The 15,313-nt window shown below is 56.9% G+C and overlaps 1 protein-coding gene across 9 annotated transcripts in view; it reads right to left on the reverse strand.

Annotated features, from left to right (window-relative positions):
• Positions 1-2,432: 2,432 nt before the first annotated feature.
• RALGDS (ral guanine nucleotide dissociation stimulator) overlaps positions 2,433-15,313 on the reverse strand; it is a 53,008-nt gene continuing 40,127 nt past the window's right edge. For 4 of the 9 annotated variants that reach the window (XM_032257726.1, XM_032257724.1, XM_032257728.1 and 1 more), the window contains exons 3-18: positions 13,983-14,176; positions 13,200-13,295; positions 12,234-12,427; positions 11,560-11,972; positions 10,661-10,876; positions 10,229-10,332; positions 9,512-9,596; positions 7,933-8,001; positions 7,445-7,531; positions 6,954-6,986; positions 6,523-6,644; positions 6,226-6,321; positions 5,690-5,891; positions 5,254-5,496; positions 4,824-4,938; positions 2,433-3,471 (exon numbers count right to left, since the gene is read on the reverse strand). In XM_032257726.1, coding sequence (XP_032113617.1) covers positions 3,296-3,471; positions 4,824-4,938; positions 5,254-5,496; positions 5,690-5,891; positions 6,226-6,321; positions 6,523-6,644; positions 6,954-6,986; positions 7,445-7,531; positions 7,933-8,001; positions 9,512-9,596; positions 10,229-10,332; positions 10,661-10,876; positions 11,560-11,972; positions 12,234-12,427; positions 13,200-13,295; positions 13,983-14,176 — 2,445 coding nt within the window. In that variant the 3' untranslated portion in view covers positions 2,433-3,295. The remainder of the gene's footprint in view (positions 3,472-4,823; positions 4,939-5,253; positions 5,497-5,689; positions 5,892-6,225; positions 6,322-6,522; positions 6,645-6,953; positions 6,987-7,444; positions 7,532-7,932; positions 8,002-9,511; positions 9,597-10,228; positions 10,333-10,660; positions 10,877-11,559; positions 11,973-12,233; positions 12,428-13,199; positions 13,296-13,982; positions 14,177-15,313) is intronic. The other 5 variants (XM_032257727.1, XM_032257725.1, XM_032257721.1 and 2 more) reach the window with 3 other exon arrangements.

The raw sequence follows: 15,313 nt of genomic DNA on the forward strand, positions 1-15,313 counted from the left end.
TACCAATCAAATGTAGGTTTTGTTTTTCATAGTCCCACATTTCTTGTAGGCTTTGTTCATTTCTTTTCATTCTTTTTTTGCTAAGCTTGTCTTCACACTTTGTTTCATTAAGTTGATCTTCAATCACTGATATCTGTTCTTCTGCTTGATCGATTTGGCTATTGATACTTGTGTATGCCTCACGAAGTTCTTGTGCTGTGTTTTTCTGCCCCATCAGCTCATTTATGTTCTTCTCTAAATTGGTTATTCTAGTTAGCAATTCCTCTAACCTTTTTTTCAAGCTGCTTAGCTTTCTTGCATTGGGTTAGAACATACTCCTTTAGCTCAGAGGAGCTTATTAACCACTTTCTCAAGCCTATTTCTGTCAATTTGTTAAACTCATTCTCCATCCAGTTTTGTTCCCTTGCTGGCAAGGAGTGTTGTGTTCCTTTGGAGGAGAAAAGGTGTTCTCGTTTTTGGAATTTTCAGGCTTTTTGCACTTTTTTTTTTTTTTTTTTTTTTTCCCCCTCCTCATCTTCATGGATTTATCTACCTTTCGTCTTTGATGTTGGTGAGCTTCGGATGGAATTTCTGTGAGGACATCCTTTTGGTTGTTGATGCTATTCCTTTCTGTTTGTTAGTTTTCCTTCTAACAGGCCTCTCTGCTGCAGGTCTGCTACACTTTGCTGGAGGTCCACTCCAGACCTTGTTTTCCTTGATCACCCAAGGAGGCTACAGAACAGCAAAGATTAGATTATGGCCTGTTGCTTGCTCTGGAAGTTTTGTTCCAGAGGGCACCCACCAGATACCAGCTGGAGCTCTCCTGTATGACATGTCTCCCAGTCAGGAGGTATGGGGGTCAGGGACCCACTTGAGGAGGCAGTCTGTCCCTTAGCAGAGCTCATGCACTGTGCTGGGAGATCGGCTGCTCTCTTCAGAGCCAGGAGGTAGGAACATTTAAGTCTGCTGAAGCTGCGTCCACAGCTGCCCCTTCCCCCAGATGCTCTGTCCCAGGGAGATGGGAGCTTTATCTGTAAGCCCTTGACTGGGGCTGCTGCCTTTCTTTTACAGATGCCCCTGCCCAGAAAGTAGGAATCTAAAGAGGCAGTCTGGCTACAGTACCTTTGTGGAGCTGTGGCGGGTTCCACCCAATTCAAACTTCTCAGCAGTTAGTTTTCCCCCCATCGTATAAAATAATCTACTCAAGCCTTAGTAATGGTGGACACCCCTCCCCAACTTCAGACTGCTGTGATGGCAGCAAGAATTTCAAACCAGTGGATCTTAGCTTGCTGGGCTCTGTGAGGGTGGGATCTGCTGAGCTAGACCACTTGGCTTCAGACCTCTTTCCAAGGGAGTAAATGGGGTTCTGTCTTGCTGGCATTCCAGGTGCCACTGGGGTATGGAAAGAAAAAACTCTGGCAACTAGCTCAGTGTCTGTCCAAATGGCTGCTCAGTTTTGTGCTTGAAGCTCAGGGCCCTGGTGGCATAGGCACCTGAGGGAATCTCTTGGTCTGTGAGTTGCAAAGAAGTGTAGTATCTAGGCCAGAATGCACCGTTCCTCATGGCAGTCCCTCATGGTGTCCCTTGGCTAGGGGACAGAATTCCCTAACCTCTTGTGTTTCCCTGGTGGGGTGAGGCCTCACCCTGCTTTGGCTCACCCTCTGTGGGCTGCAGGCACTGTCTAACGAGTCCCAATGAGATAAGCCAAGTACCTCAGTTGGAAATGCAGAAATCACCAGCTTTCTATGTTGATCTTGCTGGGAACTGTGGACTGAAGCTGTTCCTATTTGGCCATATTGCCAGCCACCATCACTGGAGTTTCTGTTGTCTCTGGTCAGCCTGTGACTTGGAGATTCCCTTAACTGCTGGAGTTCAGGAGCATCTCCTTTCACCAAGTGTTTCCCTGGTGACTGTGTCTGATCAGGTTCCAGAGTCTCCAGATAGTTGACTCTGGTAGTTTTCCTTTTTCCAGCTTAGGCCGGGTGCGGTGGCTCACGCCTGTAATCCCAGCACTTTGGGAGGCCGAGGTGGGTGGATCACGAGGTCAAGAGATCGAGACCATCCTTTTTCCAGCTTAACAGTTGTTTCTGTGGAGAGACTGAACCCTGGAGCCTCCTGTCCTGCCATTTCTTGTCACAAATGTTACTTTAAGAAAGAGAAATTTCAGAAATTCTTGCTATGCCTTGTGAAAGTACCTCCAACCTTGAGTCCCAGGAGTTCTGAGGGGCTGTCTCAGCACATTTTCCAGTTTAATGATGCTGAAACAAACATCTGCTGTATGACAGGTGAACTTCTGTGTTTCCTTCAGTGTGCCTGCGAAAGGTGGCTGGCTTTTCCTGTGCATAAAATAACGATAATCCTGCAAGAGTCCTTATTTGAACACAGAATGTGAGAGTCTCTATCTCATTTGAATCAACACAGGCAATGAAAGAACAAAACTGCAATGACCGGGCTATAGTAGAAACAGGATTTTAATATAATATTCAAGTCTAGCATTTGCTATTTACAACAAATAAATATTGCCCCTCCCCAATCAGTAAACATTTTTTTTTCTTTTTGCTTTTTATACAAATATTCAATCCCCCCACCCCAAATCCTCCTTCCTCAGCAACCCCTGTCTTGCATGGTCTCATAAAGCCCAGGACGCAGTGGTGAATGGCACTTGTAGTGGCATGAGATTCAACATCAATGGGACTCAGCTGGGACTGCCCTCACTCACCGGGTGCAGAGTCTGGTCCATGAAGAGGGTTTCTCTCTGCTCCCGGGGGAGGGCCGGGGTAAGTGGTGGGTGAGACTCCCTCACTCTCGGTTGGCCCTGATGATGGAATCTTTGGTGCGGCCTCAGAAAGGCTAGAGTGGTGGGAGGAGGGGCTGGGACCCCGGCGAAGGTCACAGGTCAGTGCCCGTGGGCATGAGGAGAGAACTGCAGTGGTCAGACATGGTGAGTGAGTGGGTGCTCTGGGGTGCCCATGGGCACAGGTGGCAGTGACCCACACCTGGAAAGGTGTCACGGAAGTGTACAGAGGTGGCACCCAGGGGCGGGCAGGGCACCATGCCTGTTGGCACTGCTCCTTGGCAAAAGTCAGCTAGTCCTCTGGTTCCAGAGAGCAGAAGGCACCTAAGGCGGCGAGTGGTCCATGGGAGGCCAGGTCAGCCTGACCAATGGCAGGCGTCAGTCCCAGCAGCAGGAGAGGTTCAGGATGAAACTGGAGTCTTGGGGTACCTGGCAGGTGGGAGGAAGGTGCCCAGCTGGCCTGGGCCACACTTGTCCATAAGTGCTTTGCTACTAGCCAGCCAAGCCCTGGGGAAGATGCCCTCAGAAGATGCCCTTGGCAATCTTGAGTCCTTTCTGCTTCATGCGCGGGAGGGTTGAGCTGGCTCCATGCTTCACCTTTACCCCCTTGGTGAAGGTCCGCTTCTTCAGGACAAAGTCATAGTTGGCGGTAGAGTTCATGGCATAGAACACGTTGGCGTTTTCGGGGATCTTCAGCTCTGGTGGGGGAGGGGCAGAAGGGTGATCAGTGGGGCTCCTGGGGACCTTGCAGGACACCCCTACCACTTGGGAGCCCCTGAGCCACAGACCTGAGATCCCCTCCAATACAGCTCTAAGACTCCAAGGACCCCTCTCAGTGACTCCTGCCTGAGGACAGACTCTGTGAGGTCCTCACAAAACCTGGTGACTCTTGTTTAAACAAGGGCTGACTCCAGAACCCCCTGGCTTGGCCTGAGCTGGCAGAGGGTCACCCCATCCTAGCCACACTGCAGCCCTGGCTGCCCAGCTGGAACAGGCTTTCTGGCTTTCTAGAATCCAGACCACTTCCCGGAATCCTGTCCTACTCAGGACAAGGGCTCCAAAGACCAGGAAAGGGCAGGCTTGCCCCAGGCCTCTGGCACTGGTTCCAGGGAGGCCTCTGTCCCTTCTAGAACCGTGGCACCCAGCAACTACTTCCTCTTGCCCCCTGGCTTCCCTCCCCCAGCCACCAGGTCTCCTCTGGCCCACAGCCTGCTGTAAATCAGAGCTGGGCTCAATGTGTGTTCCTGCTGACATCGTGTGGCTTTTATTCTCCTTCCTTAACCTCTTTAGGCCTCAGTCTTCCTTTTCTGTAAGATGGGGGTCCCACCTACCCTGCCCACCTAACCAAAATGGTGCCAGAAGCTGCAAGAGGATTCAGGCTCTAACTTCTAGGGATCACAGGAGTCACTGCTAACTGTCTGGGCTAATGGCTGGGTGTGGCGGTCAGCTCCCTGGAAAGAAAATGGCCATACTATTTGTAGTTAAGTTTTATGGTGCACGGAGGTGCTTTACATATACATGCATACACACACGCATACACACATGCATACACACATACACACAAATACACATGCATACATATGTATGGATTTTTATTTATACATACACATACAATTAACCCACTGGCTACTTTCATTTCCCTCCGGGGGATGAGGAGACAAGCGCAGAGGACTGAAGGAGCTTGCCCAGTGTCTCCAAGCCCAGGACCCCTGACTCTCAGCCTGCACCTGTTCTTGACACTTTCCCGGTTTCTGGCGTCCCTTCCAGGGGGTCTCCTCGCCAACCTGTCCCAGTGAGAAGCCTTTCCCTTTGCTCCTCACTGAAGCTAGCATTGAACTGCCTGTTCATGCCCAGGGAAGGGCACACGCTGGGGAGGTCCAGTGGTCACTGGGGGCAACAAGCAGACAGTGGGGGCATCCAGGGCTGCCCTGTCCAGTGTCCACCCACACTCTGCTGGTGAATTTTCTGGGGCCAAAGGCTTCCAACCTGGGGCTGGGGACTGTTGCGGACCCGCCCCCTCTGCCGTCGCCTCCCCAGCTCTCCGACTTACTCCGGTCATCTGAGAGAATCTGCACCAGCTCATAGTCCTCCGGCTCATCCGTGTCCAGGTGGTGTTTGTCCATGGCCTTGCGGATGACGGCCGGAGCTTTATCTTGGCTGGTCACCTGCATTGCGGCAGGGGAGGGGCCATTAGGGAAAAGACCCTGGAGGGGTTATTCCAGAGTGCAGTGGCCAAGGACCCTCTGGAGCCCCCTTAGCACCAAGCACAGGCACTCAGCCTCTGTTCAGGTGCTGGGTCCAGGGAGGGACCCTCAGGCCAGCCTTGGCCCTGATCACTAGCTTCTTCATTTCTGTACCTGGCTTGTCATCTGTCTTTCCCCCACTAGAAGGTGGAGCCCTGGAGGGCAGGGACAGTGGCCCGCGTTCAGGGTGTGTTTGTGGCCGGTGGAGGGAGGGACCCGGCTGCCCGCCCGGCTCACCAGGATGCTCTTGTACATGTTGCCGTTGTCCACGTCCAGGCTGACGCGGATGATGCAGCAGTCGCCCACCTGCTGGTTGTAGAGCGGCAGCGCGGAGCTGGAGTTGCAGAGCCCTGAGACGGAGCGCTTGTGGGTGCGCGTGGCAGCCACAGGTGTGGTGGAGGCTGAGGAGGACGAGGTACTGCTGGAGGCCGAGCTGATGCCGGAGGTCTCCGGGGACGACTGTGAGGCTGATTCCCAGAACTGAGGGGGGTGGCAAGGTCAGCAGATGCCCTGGGCCCTGCGGGGCACCCCAGGCCAGCAGCCAGCTAGAGCCCTTCTAGATACCGTGTTCAGGATCCAGGGCTTCCTGGCCCCGTGCGTGGACTGGGAGTAACACTGGCACTAGGAAGTGGGAAGGTGGGGAAGGATACTGGGGAGAAGGGCAGGCAGTCACCTTCTTTTCCTGGCCATCGGGGGACTCTGGGACGAAGCTGATGTTGATCTCCTCCACGTCGGAGCTGGAGGAGCCGGCCGAGTGCACGCTGAGTGCATCAGCGATGTCCCCGCTGCTGAGGTAGGGGCCACACCTGAGCTGGTCACAGGACTTGGAGTGGGAGCTACCGCTGGTACTGAGCTCAGTGCTGGGGGCCTGGCGACTGGATGAAGAGCCAGCTTAGTTAAGGGGGATCCCCAAGGACACATCCCACCCCCATAGCCCCTCTCTCTGGGCCTGAGGACTGTGCAAAGTACTGGGACAGTCACCAGCACTCCATTCACCACAGCCGTCTGGGAGAGCATTTAGTATCACCCCATTTCACGGAGGAGGAAACTGAGGCCCACAGAGGTGAAGGGACCCATCCCGGTCTCAGGGCCTGTCAGCAGCAGGTAGGATCCCAGCGCCAGCCCCCGTGACTCCCCGAGCCCAGGCTCAGCCCTGAAGCCTCTGGGCCCCAAGGCGGCTGCCCCTGCCACCCCCGGCCAGGCCCTTACTCGCTCCAGCGCTTGACAATGGCTGCGTTCTTCTTGGTCTTGAGGGTGTTGCTGGCTGACTCGGATGGGGGCTCCAGCTCGCATGACAGGTTGTAACTATGAGCAGAGAGGCAGCGGTGAGAGGACCAGGAGCCACACTCCGGCACTCCCCCAGCACCTGCCCGGAAGCTGGAGTCAGGGTGCCCCAGCCATCCCCAGGCAACAGAGGCTGACACCACAGGTCACGGCTGCCAGCCCTCTGGAGCTGGTGCCCCAGGACAGCACGCCCCCCCACTGTCCCTTGCTGCCTGGCGTCACCTCTCAGCCTCGCTGAGCCGCTCCACCGCCCGGAACCAGGCCCCAAATTGCTCGTCGGGCGCGATGCTATAGTTGTTGCAGGCCGACTGCAGCAGCTTGATCTGGGCGATCACCTCGAACTCCTGGGGCCAGAGGGAAGCACAGGATTGGTGACAGGGCCCGAGCGGGGCAGAGGACAGTCTCTGAGCCTTTGCTCTTGGGGTCTCCTCCTCCCCTCTACTCCATCCAGGCCTTCGTATTTTCAAAGCTGGACTCACCCAGCCACTCCCCAAGAAGCTGGAATCCTACCACTGCCATCCAGTGGGGGAGACTCCCTTTTCTCTATATCCAAATGTCCCCATGAATCTAAGAGGGAGGGGGTGGGAGTCAAGTGTCCTACCCTGGTGGCTTTCATTTCCACCCCTCCCCCAGTGAGGGCTGCAGCTGCTCACCTTCCTCCTCTTCTCGAAGTTGATGAGTCTGCCCTGGAAGGGGGACACCCAATCGCCATCAGAATGTGACCCCTTGATCATTACAGCCCTCCTCCCCCAACTTCATGCTGCACTATCAAGAGCGCCCACCAGGGGGCGGGGCACACACACCCCTGGACTGGGGCCCATGCTGGGCACCAGGGCAGGGGGACTTGTGGGCAGAGGCTTGTCCACTCCTCTCTGAGGACAATGGACTGAGGCCTTGGGCAAGGCTCTCCAGCTTCCCTCTGTGCTCATGGTCACTGCCTGAGGGACGGGCTGTGTCCCGCTTGGCCAAACCCTGCTGCAGCTCTGTGTTTAGGCAGCCCTGGGGTGTCACCAGCCAGGCCCTGAGCTGTTTACTCATTGCTGGGACAGGCATGGTGGCCCAGCCCCCACGGCTCAGGGAGGAGCTCTCCTCCTGGGCCCCACTCCAGCCCCGACCCCACACCAGCCCTGCCTGGCGCACTCACATACAGATAGTCCTTCATGGCGGTGTCCAGCATCACCAGGTCAGTGAGAAACGTGCCCAGGTAGGGAACAGTGCCCTGGATGATGCCCTGTGGCATTGGAGACACCAATGAGCAAGGCCTCTGCTCGGAAAGCTCCTGAGGCCCCAGCCCCAATCGGCCTCACTTGGAGCAGCCTGGGGATCTCTGGCGGCCTCCCCAGGTCCGCAGCCTCCCTGGACCCCAGACTCCCTCTAGCCACCCACCCCCATTGGCATCTGACAAATGCCAGATTCCTGAGTCGTATGGCCCCTGGCCCTCCCCAGCCCCACACCTTCCATCTGGCTCTGCCAGGCCCGTTCTTTGGTCCTTGCAGATACCAGCTTGTTCGGGCATGGCCCTGCCAGTGTCCAGAAGAAGCCACCTCTAAAGGGGCCAGTAGGCACTGTGGCCACAGAGGAGAGGGCCCCTCCTCCCACCCCCTGCCCCTCTGCAGTCTCGGGCTCTCTCACCGTTTCCTTCGGCCGTTTCTGAGCTCTCTTAGGGTTCATCTCCAGGGTGGCAAACTTGGAGGTCCCCTCCTGCCAGGGTAGAGAATAGGGTCAGTGAGGCCCATCCCCTCAGCCCTGAACCTCAGACACCCCGATCTGGAGCACTGCCAGTGAGCTTGGGTCCCAGGCCTGACCCTGCTTCAATACTCACTAGTGTGGGGTCGTGGGCCTGCGGCCTACCCTACCCGAACCTGCTTCCTGCTCTGGAAAGTGCAGATGAGAACTCCGCCTCTGCTGGGAGTGGTGGCTCCCAGCACTTTGGGAGGCCAAGGTAGGCGGAGCACTTGAGGTCAGGAATTCAAGACCAGCCTGGCCAACACAGTGAAATCCCATCTCTACTAAAAAATACAAAAATCGGCAAGGTGTGGTGGTGCACACCTGCAATCCCAGCTACTTGGGAAGCTGAGGCAGGAGAATCCCTTGAGCCCAGGAGGCAGTTGCTGCAGTCAGCCAAGATCATACCACTACACTCGCCTGAGTGAGAGAGTGAGATTCCTCTAAAAAGAAGAAAAAAGGCCTCTGCTCGCCTCGCAGGACTCTGGCGCAGTACTGGTAGGTCTGCACCCTCCTTTTCTCCTCTGTACCTCCTCACCTCCATGAGATCAGCACCCCAGACCTGGCATTCCTTTGTTTTCCAGATGAGGAAACTGGCTCTGAGATGGGCCGCGACTTGCCCAGGGCCCCACAGGGACTCGGAACAGGCTTTTCTGTCCTAGCCAAAGGCTCTGCCCCATCTGCCTTCACCCATCTGGCCACTGATCAGGGTACCATCCTCTGGGCTTCCCGGTGTGTGCCAGGGCCCCCAGTAGAGCTGAGCCATGGAGGGAGAGAGAGAGGTGTCCTGGGGCCCCCTGCGATGCTCCCCTGTAGGGAACTCTGCATTTGTCCATGCAGGAGGGGGGCCCTAGATGCCATTTCACTGGTTTGCCAGGGGCACTGGGCAGTGACTCTAACCCCCTTTTGTGTGGGAGCTGCGGAGCCCAGGCCTTGGGAACCCATTCGTCCCTGAGAGTTCTTTCCAGTCATCTGGGGTATCTGCCATGGCTGACGGGGTGCCATGGGGAGAATTCTACAGGGTTCTCTGATTGGTGAGGGTCTCTTTTCAGGGCAGGATGCAGAAGTCACAGGGAGCCTCCCAATCCGCCTCCCAGGTCTGGCTACCTGGTCCCTGGCATCCCCTGCAGCTCCCGTCGCTGGGGTCCCTGGGCTGCCCCTTCCTTGGGTGTCCAGAGTGGACAGAGGTAGCAGCAGGCACCTGAATCCCTGCAGACGGACTGGGCTGGGGTGAGGCAGGAGCTGCATCCCCTTCCCACCCAGCAGGAGGGACCAGCGAGGAAGCCGGAGACCTGCTTGTCCTGAAGCCCATCTGCTCCTCCTGGAACTCCCACTGCCACCCTCGCTGTGTCCAATTAACTGGGGCCCCGTCCTCAAACACCCAGGGGCCAAATGGCTCCCTCTTCCGCTTCGTGCACCCAGGAAAGGAACACTTTCAGCAAGAAGCGAACGCCGCCGCCCCAGCCTCTGCCCGCTGCCACTCCACCTTGATGAGCAGTTCCCGGCTTAGTGAGTAGTTGTTCTCATCTGAGAAGATCTCTGACAGCTTCTGAAAGATCCGGAAGCTATCCCTGTCAGAAGGGCAAAGAAGGAAGGAGAAAGCTGGGAACGGTGGGGAGGGGTGTGAGTGCAGATCCATTTTCTTTTAGAACTCAAAGACCCCAGACTGCCTGAAAGCGGCACTCAGGGTTCTGCAGAGTCCTGAGGCTCTGCAGGTCTGGGGAGGGGGGCCTTTGCATGGGTACAACAGGGCCCCCGTTCCCATTTCCACTGAGCAGCTGTTTCCAAAGGTGTGTGTTTTGTTTTGTTGAGACAGTTTCACTCAGTCACCCAGGCTGGAGTGCAGTGGCGTGATCTCGACTCGCTGCAACCTCCACTTCCCGGGTTCAAGAGATTCTCCTGGCCTCAGCCTCCCAAGTAGCTGGGATTACAGGCGTGAGCCATTGTGCCTGGCCCAAAGGTTTTGATTTCAATTGGATAAGCGTTCTGTGGCTGCATGAATACCTGAAAATCTCCGAAGTGGCTCAGCCCACCATCTGACGGATGAGGAAGCTGAGCTCTGAGGCAGAGCTACCAGCTCAGGTCAGTGGAGGGTCCCTGCCCTCAGGGTTTGTGGCCTCCCATGGGCTCACTCACTAAGGGGCGATGCCGGCCCTGTGGGAGGTCCCCAGTGCACCAGGAGCTCCTACAGAGGCACGCCCACCTGGAAACTTCTTCCCACGTCTTCTTCAGACGGTGGATGGAGTTACTCTGCAGAGCAGAGAGGATGGCATAGAGTGATGAGAAGTTCTTGAGGACCCGGCACTCCTGGGGTGGGAAGAACAGGAGGCATGAGGTTGGGCTGGAGCTCCCAGCTGGCCTGGCCTCAGTCCCCCTTGGCTGAGCCTCCCCTCCCAATGAGACACACCGAGGGAGCCCCCAGAGGGCAAGCCTGCAACCCAGGAGTGACGGAGAGGAGGATCGTAGCTCAACCCAAGGTAAGCATAAAAAAGACATGAGCTGGAGAGTCAGGGCCGGCATGCCCCTGGGAAGAGCAGCCTGGGGCCTGTACGGGGGCTTGAACCAGAGACCACAGACCACAACCTGAGAACAGATGATAAGCGAAGAGGGGGCTCAGGCCCCTCCCGTGGCATACCCTAGCCACCTCGATCCAGTGCTCCACCACCCTGGCCCTGTCTGGGGCCTTCGTGCTTCGGTCCCCGAGGCAGGTGGTGATGACGCAGTTGGCCACGCTGTTGAACTGGGTGACGGTGGCACGGATGGTGGGCGCCAGGTGCTCCTTACCCTTCTTGTCCCGCTGGGACCAGATGGAGCCCAGGCAGTGGTACGGTACCACCTTCTTGAACAGCTCCTGGGGAGGAGGCTGAGTGTTACCTGGCCCTGCCACAGCAGTCTGGGCTGCCGCTCAGGAAACTGAGGATGTGGCTCGAGCCCTGTGGGGTTCTCTGGGTTTTGTTCTGTGCCATGCAGGGTGCCCAGCACACAAGTGACCCAGGACAATGCGCTGGTGGGAAAGAGGAGCACTGCCTTGCGCATCCCCAGCAAGCTCCAGCGCTGACAGGCGGCTCACACCTGTACGGACCACATGGCGCACCCCTCCCCTCCCCCCCCTCCTCCCCCATCCCCGCACGTCTCAGTCTATTTCCCAACCAGACGCAGATCTGCTGTGGGCGCTACAGCTAGGGGTTTTGTCCAGTGTCTGCCATGGGCTCCAGGATACATCAAGTACCTAATAAGTGCTGAGGCCAGTGAGGCCTCTGGACAGATGGGGGTGACCCATGGGTGTACCTTGGTGAGCACCCTCCACTCCCACAGGCCAGGTCTGCTGAGCTTCCTGTCTGTCCCATCTTGAATCTGCATAGCCACTCTGGAGGACAAGGGTGACCTCACCTCTACTGTCTAGAGGGAAGCTGAGGCTGGGGGTTAAACCTGCCCTGGTTACTACTTGGTTTCAAACAGCAGACCTAGGATTTGACTAGAACGTGAGCTCTGGAAGGCAGGCCCACCCCCGCCCAGCCGAGCTGAGCTGCTCACCGCATCCATCAGTGTAAACTGCTCTGCCACCAGGTCGGGAGGGAACACCAAGAGGTGAGGCTTCTCCTCGCTCAGCCCGTTCTCTGCAACCACAGGTGAAGGCCAGGAAGGCTCTGGCGATGGGACTGGTGCCGGGGCTGGCTCCAGCTGTGGAGTTGGTGAGGGAGCCGGATCCCGTTCTGCAGGTGGTGCCGGTTCTCGTTCTGGAGCTGGCGCTGGAGCTGGTTCGAGTTCTGGAGCTGGCGCTGGAGCTACCTCTAGCTCTGAAGCTGGAGCTGGTGTTAGAGCTGGTGCTGGGCTGGGCGCTCGAGCTGGTGTTGGAGCTGGTTCCGGCACTGGGGCTGGTGCTGGGCTGGGCGCTCGAGCTGGTGTTGGAGCTGGAGCTGGTTTTAGAGCTGGCACTGGTGACAGAGCTGCAAGAGGAGAAAATCTCACCAATATGCCAGCCTTTCCTATGCCTTTCCGAAGACAGAACAGCCCGGCTTCCAGAGAAGCCTCTCCCCTCGAACCCACAAAACCTACAGCAGGCTGCCCTCCCACCTGTGATCACCACCTGTGGTCTGAGGCTCGTCTGTGCCCCAGGCCCAGCATCAGCCCCTGGAGCTGCCTCCTCGTGTGGCCCAGCACCAATCCCTCCTCATTCACCCTCTGACACCCACCGCAGTCGTCCTCACCCTCAGGCTCTGCCTCGGTGGGCTCCGAGTGCTCCAGCTGGGCCAGGAGGAGGTGGGCACGGCGCTCCAGGTCTGAGCCTGGCATGTTGAGCTGCACATAGGCCACCAGCTGCTTGAGGCAGGGGAAGTCCGGGGGTTGACAGAAATCCTCTGAGTACTGGTCCAGCCAGGTGCCCAGGATGGAGGAGATGGCACTGGGGACAGGTGGGCAGGCAGCAGAGTCAGAGGCCTGGGATCCCCTTCCCCACGGCCCTCCCACAGCTCCCCTGAGCCAGGCTGGGCTCCTGCACCAGCCCCTGTCCATCTGGAGGCTACCCACCCCAGCCCAATCCCCTTGGCTATCCAGACCAAGAACCAAGGAGGCCCCTGGTCAGTGGCGACCACCTCTCTCCTCCCTCAGGGAAGCCCCACACACTCCTCTGCGTGTCTCCCAGGCCCCCCCCCCCCCCGAACATAAATGCCATGAGGGATCTGTCCTCCCGCCCGGCATCCGCAGGTCTCTGGCGGCACCTCAACATGTAGCTCAGTGCTGGGGAGCTGCCTTATTCTGAGAGCTGCATGTGGGTCTCATCTTCCCCCGATCCGGTTCTCCCAGAGGGTGGGGTGTGGTCTGCCCGCTGAGCACTCATTGAGGGGCAAGGCCACATGAGAGTAGAGGCTCACCCCACCTCCTGCCCTGGGTCCCCAGATCAGGGCACACTGAGGCATGTCCCTCTCGGATAAGGCCACAGTGGGACGGGTTCTCGAGGGGGCTGCTCTGAGCTCCAGCCTCCCCGGGACCCATCCACGGCTCTAGGTTGTCTTTCCTCCTGCAGCTGAAGCCCCCAGACTTTGGCCCTCTAGCGGGAACCACAAGAAGTGTGGGAGCCAGGGTTGTGCCCAGCTGGCCCCGGCCCCGGCCCCGGCCCCGGCCCCATGCACTCTCCCACTATTCAGTCCCTCCCTCTTGGCTCAAAGCTCACTCACTTTTTAAGTTGGTCCTGGGGTCCACCATCCTCATCGGAGTAGGGGAGGATGCATCCATATCTAGAGGAGGCCGTGAGGGCGTCACATCTACCGTACCTGCTTACGACGTCTAGTGTTACCGTCGGACTCTCCAACTAGAACGGAGGCCCAGCAGGGCAGGGACTTTCCTGCCTTTTTTTTTTTTAAGATGGGGTTTCACCATGATGGCCAGGCTGTTCTTGAACTCCTGACCTCAGGTGATCCACCCACCTTGGCCTCCCAAAGTGCTAGGATTACAGGAGTGAGCTGCTGCGCCCAGCCCTTTTCTGCTTTTTTTCACCAAATTATACTAAATGCCTAGAAAAGGATCCGCACACAGTAGGTGCTTCATACACTTGTTCAACGAATAAGCCCCAACCAGCTCCTTCCCAGCTGAGTGGCCCTTGGGCTCTTCCAACAGCCCCCAGAAAGACACTGGAATGTCCTGGACAAGTGGAAAAACTGCTTTGCCCAAGGCCACATACACGTGAGGCTTGGGGCAGAGAGCTTCCCCGTGGGGAACAGGAAAATCATAAATACGAGCACCGCAGCCCTTGAGCCCATTCCCTAGGGCCAGACGTTGGAGAAGCGCTTTCCACAGCTCATCCCACCCAGGCCTGACAACCCCATGAGGTCCTCTCAGCACCCAGTTTCTTCTCGTATGAGCAAAGCAAAGCTCAGAGAGGTGAAGCAGAATGGCCAAGATCCACGGCCAGGTGGGGGTGGGGCTGCTGTGGACCTGCGCAGTGGAAGGCACGTGCTCACCTTTTGAACAGCAGGTCCAGGACCTGCTGGGTGGTGGTGAAGGCTCTGTAGGTACACAGGAAGATGGTGACGTAGGAGAGGTCGCTGCCCTGGAAGGCAGGCACCAGGTGCTCCACCAGCTTCTCCAGTGTGCCAGCCTTCACGGTCCGCACCTTGCAAGTCTCATAAAGGTTCAGGGCCGACTCATTCTCATACTGAGGAGGGACGAACAGTCAGTCAGTGACGGCACACATCTCCTGGAGCTCAGATGGAACCCCGAGCCCTCAGTGGTATGTGGCAAGAGGAAGGACTGAGTGTCTAGCAGAAAACGGTTATCGGCTTTAAAAGAATTTTACGCCAGGTGTGGTGGCTCAAAGAGGTAATCCCAGCACTTTGGGAGGCTGAGGTGGCGGCATCATTTGAAGCCAGGAGTTTGAGACCAGCCTGGGCAACAAAGTAAGACCTCCATCTCTACAAAAAATTGTTTATAGGCCGGGCGCAGTGGCTCAAGCCTGTAATCCCAGCACTTTGGGAGGCCGAGGCGGGTGGATCACGAGGTCAAGAGATCGAGACCATCCTGGTCAACATGGTGAAACCATTGCACTCCAGCCTGGGTAACAAGAGTGAAACACTGTCTCAAAAAAAAAAAAAGTTTATAAATTTAAAAATTAGCCAGGGAGCTGGGCGCGGTGGTTCTCGCCTGTCATCTCAGCCCTTTGGGAGGCAGAGGCGGGTGGATCACCTGAGGTTGGGAGTTTGAGACCAGCCTGACCAACGTGGTGAAACCCCATCTCTACTAAAAATACAAAATTGGCTGGGCGTGGTGGCACATACCCGTAATCCCAGCTACTTGGGAGGCAGAGGTGGTGGTAAGTGGAGATCACACCATTGCACCCCAACCTGGGCAACAAGAGTGAAACTGTCTCACAAGAAAATTAGGGCCTGGCATGGTAGCTTATGCCTGTCATCCCAGCACTTTGGGAGTCTGAGTTGGGCAAATCACTTGAGCCCAGGAGTTTGAGACCAGCCTGGGCAACATGGCAAAACCCCATTTCTACAAAAAATACAAAATTAGCCAGGTGCACTGCACGCCTGTGGTCCCAGAGACCTGGGGAACTGAGGGGAGGATCACTTGTGCCCAGGAGGTCAAGGCTGCTGTGAGCTCCGATCATACCTCTGCGTGCCAGCCTGGGTGACAGTGAGACCCTGTCTCCAAAAGTGAAAAAAGGAGTGGGAATGATTAAAATACTAACACCTTCAGGTCGTTGTTAGCTGAGTAATGGTAGCTGCCCTGTGGAAGGAGCATCATCTGGGAGTTCTAACAAAACATCCCCTTTTTTTTTTTTTTTTTT

Source organism: Sapajus apella, unplaced genomic scaffold, assembly GCF_009761245.1.
Source record: "Sapajus apella isolate SASKATOON/1434 unplaced genomic scaffold, GSC_monkey_1.0 scaffold97, whole genome shotgun sequence".
NCBI classification, from domain to species: domain Eukaryota; kingdom Metazoa; phylum Chordata; class Mammalia; order Primates; family Cebidae; genus Sapajus; species Sapajus apella.